This window comes from Micromesistius poutassou (assembly GCF_964030765.1).
Source record: "Micromesistius poutassou genome assembly, chromosome: 12".
Taxonomy (NCBI): Eukaryota; Metazoa; Chordata; class Actinopteri; order Gadiformes; family Gadidae; genus Micromesistius; species Micromesistius poutassou.
The window spans coordinates 7,998,644-8,006,403 of record NC_140282.1 but is presented as its reverse complement, the minus strand read 5'-3'; the positions used below and the strand labels follow the sequence as shown (position 1 = coordinate 8,006,403).

At 52.1% G+C, this 7,760-nt stretch overlaps 1 protein-coding gene across 1 annotated transcript in view; it reads left to right on the top strand.

Annotated features, from left to right (window-relative positions):
* The window catches only part of aldh1a2 (aldehyde dehydrogenase 1 family, member A2), a 20,837-nt gene extending 13,390 nt beyond the window's left edge, over window positions 1-7,447 (top strand). The window contains exons 8-13 of the mRNA XM_084476122.1: window positions 2,728-2,830; window positions 4,120-4,304; window positions 4,860-5,024; window positions 5,606-5,763; window positions 6,377-6,451; window positions 6,568-7,447. Coding sequence (XP_084332248.1) covers window positions 2,728-2,830; window positions 4,120-4,304; window positions 4,860-5,024; window positions 5,606-5,763; window positions 6,377-6,451; window positions 6,568-6,640 — 759 coding nt within the window. The 3' untranslated portion in view covers window positions 6,641-7,447. The remainder of the gene's footprint in view (window positions 1-2,727; window positions 2,831-4,119; window positions 4,305-4,859; window positions 5,025-5,605; window positions 5,764-6,376; window positions 6,452-6,567) is intronic.
* Window positions 7,448-7,760: the final 313 nt, after the last annotated feature.

Sequence of the window (7,760 nt, the reverse complement as noted above, 5' to 3'; positions counted from 1 at the left end):
AGACGGCAGCGCAGGGTGTCCTCCCTGCCCTGTCATTACCTCCACAACAAGGGGCTGCGTCTTTAAGGCCTGTTCCTGAGCCTCAACGCCCCCCCCCCCCCCCCTTCCTGCTCTTATGAAGTGACAGAGACACAAAGCCTTCTCCCTCCCTCCCTCCCTCCCTCCCTCCTCTGCATCCTCAGACAGAGACTGTGCTAATATCAGAACACACGCAACCAGAGAGGCTTGGAACGGGAAGCTCAATCATCAAAGAATTGTTAAGAATGTACCAATTTATTTAGGTATTTTATTTTATTGAACCATTATTAGACCGTGCTGGGATTCAGAATGTGATGTTCTCAAGCTGATGCTCAAAGTGCCGTTTCCATTCCTACAAGTTCACGTTTAAACATCTGCTCAGTCCAGCTTCTACCGGAGTCATAAGATCCTGGTTCTTCATGACCTTGGGTGAAGGAGGAGGGATTATACATGAAATACACGTAAAGTTGATGGTGTCTAGTGATGTATCTTGGGAGAAAGGCAATGTGGCAACTGTGTGGGTGTTTCCAACCACACACCACACATACACACGCACACACAAACACACAGACACACACCCACACCCACACACACACACACACACACACATATGCTATCTATCTATATCTATCTGTCTCCCACAGACTAAAGCATAGCCTTTCACACATGTGTCTGTGCCTGTATATGCAGCCCGTATAAAACAAACATCTTTGGCACTTTTGGATCTTTGGCGAGTAAACATTTCCTTTGTGAGTGGCCTCGTTTTCTTAAACTCTGTCTTGTTGTTTCCTGTGATCTGGAGTCAATTAGAGAGAGAGTGAGCTGGCTCTGTAAGACACTGCCAGGGCCCAGACGCTGAGTCACTGGGGTGGCCGTGTGATTGGTGGAGGCAGGGGACAGAGAGCCAGCACCTCCCTCAGACTGAAGGGAGCTGCTGGTGGGCGCTGTGGTGGAGCTACAGGTGGATTCTGTGGACCACAACACACGCACACACACACATGCAGACACACGCACACACACACATGCAGACACACGCACACACACATGCAGACACACGCAGACACACACACACACACACACACACACACACACACACACATGCAGACACATGCAGACACACATGCAGACACACATGCAGACACACACACACACACACACATGCAGACACACACACACACACACACACACACACACACACACACACACACACACACACACACACACACACACACACACATGCAGATACACACAGACACACATGCAGACACACACAGACACACACACACACACACACACACACACACACACACACACACACACACACACACATGCAGACACATGTAGACACACATGCAGACACACACACACGCACACACACATGCACACACAGCCCCAGCAGCGCGGCGTGTCTCCCTCTCTGAGTAAATACACGCTGGCCTCCCAGCCTCTTTGTGTTCTGATCAAAGACAGAGGGGGAGCCCGGCCGCAAGACGAGAAAGGAAAACCACGTATTGTTTTGCTTCTCCGGAGCTACGGGCGAAGAGCTAATATTATGATTGAGAGACGTCGATATTAGAGAGGCTGCGGCAGGAGATGAGCGTTTCCATATCGGACGGGGAGGGGACGGGGGAGCATGTTGTTCCTGTTACGTCCTGTCCTCTCTGACCTCTCCTCTTCTATCTGCTGGAGAGGCTGGAGGAGGTGAGGATTACCCAGGCTGCTCTTGGATGCTTTTGAGATGATACTGGTGGGACGGTGTGGACACCACCCCACCTCCATCCACACGCACTACGTACTCTTTACTGTTCTACTGTCTGACGCCTCCGCCTCCCTGATGAGGCAGACTGGCTGAAGGTCCTTGAGTCATAGTTGTCAAATTATGATGGGATACATATATTGTTAGGATAGTACAATTACAATTGCCTCTCGTTTAAATGTTAATATGATGTTATTATAGTCAAGATCAGATTTTAAATGTATATATACAACTTTACAACAAGTTCCCAGAAGAAGTGTCTTTATGAATGAATGAAGTGAAGAAGTCAGATGATGTACATTATAATGATATAGATGTACATTATGTATCTATAGGATTCTTATGCAGCACGATGATTCATGTGCAGACGGTGAAGTCGAAGCGACAGCCTTCACCACTCCCCCCATACATCTTCTCCCATCGCCACGGTTACTAGCCAATAAAAAAACAATCTCACAAGTCCCATATTTTTCCAGAAAGCCGATCCCATATTATGAGACCGGGTTTTCAGGAGAGAATAAAACATTATTAGACAAGTGAAGTGTTTGGTTAGACGTTAAAGAATGCGTCCCCTGGCGATGGAGACGGGATGATGTGGAGGAGAGTCCCGTTGGAGCCGCTCCGGCCCACCAGACCGTCACACGTCGTGAACACACAAACCTCCTCTGCTCCATGAAGTACGAGTCCCCCGCCGGCCGGCCCGCACGTTCCGGGACACGGGACGCGGCTCTGTGCTGAAACATCACTCTGTTTCCTGCCACTTCCTCGCAAAAACCAGAGCCTCACTCTGCTCGCCGGACTCATGTTTCACGCGGCTCTGGGTGTTGGGGCGTCCCGTGTTGGGGCGTCCCGTGTTGGGATGCCTGCGTCCGTGGGACGGGGGCCGGGCTGATTTACCGCCGTGTGTCCCCGTGATTAAAGCCCCCCCCCCGTCCTGCCTCCTGTTCCTGTAGGTGGGCAAGCTGATCCAGGTGGCAGCTGGCAGCAGTAACCTGAAGAGGGTGACGCTGGAGCTGGGAGGGAAGAACCCAAACATCGTATTCGCAGATGCTGATAGTATGTTACCACACACACACACATACACACACACACACTGATAGTATGTTACCACACACACACATACACACACATACACTGATAGTATGTTACTGCACACACACATACACACACATACACACACATACACTGATAGTATGTTACTGCACACACACATACACACACATACACTGATAGTATGTTACCCATAGTATGTTACACATACGCATACACATACATACATGCACACATGGACGCACACACACAAAAACACATGCATGGACATACACACACGCATGGACACACACACACACACACACACTCAGACTTTTGTTCCACCTTGTTGGAACTCTATCAACACAAGCCCTAAATTCTTCATTTACTTACATTGGACACTTTGTGATGAACATAAATCTGTGAAAGTGGACACACACACACACACACACACACACACACACACACACACACACACACACACACACACACACTCTCTCTCTCTCTCAGTGAGCTTTGTAGTGGACTGAAGACCCAATGAGTGGATGAGTGAGAGCCTGATGTAAACTCCTAAGTGGCCGACCAGAACGAGGGGTGCCACGGCTTTCAAATGCTTTCAGCAGCCGTGGGGGGGTGGGGGGGGTGGGGGGGGTGGGGGCTGTAAATCAGGGTCTGGAACCTGCCCCGTTTGGCCGCTGGGGCCGGGACCCATAAATCAGGTCTCCGTGGCCCCCTGCCGCAGCAGCAGGGTCCTGTCTCTCAGGTGTCAGGTATCAGCCGGCTCCGCAGACCTCGCTCTGAGGAGACCCAGCAGCTCCACATATCACGTCTGGTTCCTGCTGCACCTCCGTGGGCCTCCGGTCCCCACAGATAGGGCCCTCCATGGAGCTCCATTACCCCTCAGATAGGGTCCTCCATGGGGCTCTGTTCCCCCTCAGATAGGGTCCTCCATGGAGCTCCGTTACCCCTCAGATAGGGTCCTCCATGGGACTCTGTTCCCCCTCAGATAGGGCCCTCCATGGGGCTCTGTTCCCCCTCAGATAGGGTCCTCCGTGGGGCTCCGGTTCCCCTCAGATAGGGTCCTCCATGGGGCTCCGTTACCCCTCAGATAGGGTCCTCCATGGGGCTCTGTTCCCCCTCAGATAGGGCCCTCCATGGAGCTCCGTTACCCCTCAGATAGGGTCCTCCATGGGGCTCTGGTTACTCCTGTGAAGTGGGAGGACGCTGGTTCCCGGTGCTCCGTGTGTTGGCTGCACCCCGCGCCGTTTCACCACCATGTTCAGTCCTGACCGGGCCGTGTCCCCCTCCTCCCCCAGTGGACCTGGCCGTGGAGCAGGCCCACCAGGGGGTGTTCTTCAACGCCGGCCAGTGCTGCACCGCCGGCTCACGCATCTTCGTGGAGGAGCCCGTCTACGAGGAGTTTGTCCGCCGCAGTGTGGAGAGAGCCAAGAAGAGGGTCCTGGGGAGCCCCTCCGACCCGACCACCGAGCAGGGCCCGCAGGTACACATCGACATCACTGACTTTCCCAGGATGCAACATGCGGCTGCTTCTCTTCCTCCAGGAAACGTGTGACATCCACTCCTCTCCGCTCGACTCTGACCCTCTTCACACCTCTTCTCTCCCTCCCCTCCCCTCGCCTCGCCTCTCCTCTCCTCTCCTCTCCCTCCTCTCCCCTTCTCTCCTCTCCTCCTCTCCCTCTCCTCTCTTCTCCTCCCCTCCCTCTCATCTCCTCTCCTCTCCCCTCCCCTCCCTCTCCTCCCTCCCTCCCTTCCCCTCCATCCATCCTTCCCTCCCTCCTTCCCCCTCCCTCCCCTCTCCCTCTCTCTCCTCTCCTCACCTCCCTCTCCCCCTCCCCTCTCCTCCCTCCCTCCTCTCCCTCCCTCTCCTTCCTCCTCTCTCCTCCCTCCCTTCCCCTCCCTCCCCTCTCCTCCCTCCTCTCCTCCCTCCCCTCTCCCCCTCCCTCCCTCTCCTCCCTCCCTCCCCTCCCCTCTCCTCCCTCCCCTCTCCCCTCCCTCCCTCCCTCCCTCTCCTCCCTCCCTCCCTATCCTCCCACAGATCAGCCAGGAGCAGCAGGCCCGGGTGCTGGAGCTCATCCAGAGTGGCGTCAGTGAGGGCGCCACGCTGGAGTGCGGGGGCAAAGCCCACGGGCTGAAGGGCTTCTACGTGGAGCCCACCGTCTTCTCCAACGTCACAGACGACATGCGCATCGCCAAGGAGGAGGTAAACACACGGATCAGCTGCTCTCTCCACCCCGGTGGGCGAATGCTGGCCTTGCACACGGGTTTGCGGGACTCCCACGTCCTCTCCTTTCACAAGCATCAGAGCCAGTGGCTTAGTCCAATCAACTATAAGAACATAAATATCCCACTTCAGCAAGTGTATCATCTTGACTCAGGGCCGCATGGGGCTCAGGAGGTAGAGCGGGTTTACTGGTAACCTGAAGGTTGCTGGTTCGATCCCCGGCTCCTCCTAGCTGAGTGTGGAGGTGTCCCTAAGCGAGACGCCTCACCCTGACTGCTCCTGATGAGCTGGCTGTCGTTTTGCATGGTTGACATCGCCTTCGGTGTGTGAATGGGTGAATGTGTGTATGAACGGGTGAATGTTAGGTAATACTGTAAAGCGCTTTGAGTGGCCGCTGGTTAGAAAAGCATGACATAAATGCAGTTAATTTACAATCGTCTGATGTAAATTATTATTGTTTATTATCTTCTGATGTTATGAGCTGATCCTCTGCTGATCCTCGATCAGCTCATAACACAACGTTATATCAAGAGTATTGAGTATCTCTTCTACTCCCATAGATTTTTGGGCCGGTACAGCAGATCATGAAGTTCAAGACCCTGGAGGAGGTGATCGAGCGAGCCAACAACACTGAGTACGGCCTGGCCGCCGCCGTGTTCACCAACGACCTCAACAAGGCCATGGCCATCTCCACCGCCATGCAGGCCGGCACCGTGTGGTGAGTGCTGAGACGTGGAGGACGCTGCAGGCTGCTCAGTGAGGCTCCCTCCCGCCCACTGTACACGTGTTGGAGTGGACCTCAGACCAGTCTGCCCCTCATACACACAGTCAGACACACAGTACTGTACCCCGGACCAAGCTGCCCCTCATACACAGTCAGACACACAGTACTGTACCCCAGACCGAGCTGCCCCTCATACACAGTCAGACACACAGTACTGTACCTCAGACCAGTCTGCCCCTCATACACACAGTCAGACACACAGCCCACCAGAACAGACTCTCAGAGCCGCTCCTTCAGAAGAGTTGAGGGATGGCTGGGCCTTTTCTAAACAGTTCACACTATAGCTCCTAAATCTGACCTGCAGCGTCTTTAAACTCAGGACTGGAGCGAGAAGATGTCTAATCAGAGGTTTACATTGAACCACTCAAGAACGACAAAGTTGGACAAATTCTTCAAGCTCATACTTCTTTTAGAGCCATTTACTAAACTCATCCTAAACCCACAGATCAGGGTTTTTCTCTCAAACCTTCGTAATCCCATCATACAGGAAAGTTAACCTTTGCTGAAGCTGAAGTGCACCAATGACCTTGTTTGTGTTCGTCTTCAGGATAAACTGCTTCAACGCCCTCAGCACACAGTGTCCGTTCGGAGGATACAAGATGTCCGGTAACGGCCGAGAGCTGTGAGTATGGAGTGACCATCAGCCACTAGATGACACAACGCACTCCGGTCAGGTCCTCCAGACCGAGCAGATCTACGGTCACTCGCCTTTCTAACCACGCCTCTTGTTCTCCGCAGGGGGGAGTGCGGCCTGAAGGAGTACTCGGAGGTGAAGACCATCACCATGAGGCTGCTGGCCAAGAACTCCTAATGGAGCCTCCGGTGGCGGCGGGGGGTCGCGACCTCCCTTGGCCAGCCCGGTCCATGACGGCCAGTCTCACGGCCGTCTGCATCGTGGATCACTCCAGGCTGACCTCAGCTCCACCGTGCCGCCCGGACAACCCCTTCCACACCCGCCGTTTACAAAGCCAGTATGTTGGTGTCGCCACCACAAGGAAACCAGTCATCTAGCCTCTCTGATCCCACTAACTCCACTCAAGCACTCTGAGAAACAATGGTGACACCCTGCAAGGAACTACATTAACCAGACGCCCCTACTGCTGACACAGCTTGGTCCTGAGCCAGGAGGACGGGACGGGATCCACGCACTTCCACTCATCCTACGATGTCGACGCTCGCGTCTGTGGAGACACAAGTTGTGTTCAGAATCACTTCTAAAACCTCATCCTAAACACGGCGTCAGCCACGAGAACGTCTAATGCAAAGAATCCGTTCAGTCCACTGACGTGTTGAACCTCAGATATGATTGGACGAGTCTGGTTATAATGTTAATTCCTAATTTTAATTAATGACATATGTCTTTGTTTAATGTTAGCTTTTATGACTTAACACTGTATGTGATTTGTTTTGGACTGTGATGTAAAGAACGACGTTAACCTCGACAGAGCATCCTGTCTGTAAGAGGCCATCATCATGTTACACATTCTCCTCGATACCCATGTATGTGTATGTAATGTTTGTTTAATCATATAATATGAAATATAATAGTTTAAAATTGACCATGGTTTTTTTTAGTAAAAGAAACCTTTTCTTTCAAACCTTGTTCACTGTGTGTTCACTATGTCAGTACACATGATATATTATATGCTTAGGTTTCTTATTAATGTTGGGTAACTCGGTATGAGGCTAACTATCATCTTGGTACATTATAATGTTTAAAGTATGTCATCTTTTAAACGTGGGTCCAGTACAGTTAGGCTAACATTTCATCGTTTTTAGAAGACATTAAATTAATCATAATTACATCATCGCTCATAAATATCCATTTTAATTGTTAATACTTAAAAATGTACAATTCACATTATATTTTGGGATTTCCCTGTCTTAACAGACTGCTAGTGTGAATATTAACAGACTGCTAGTGTGAATCG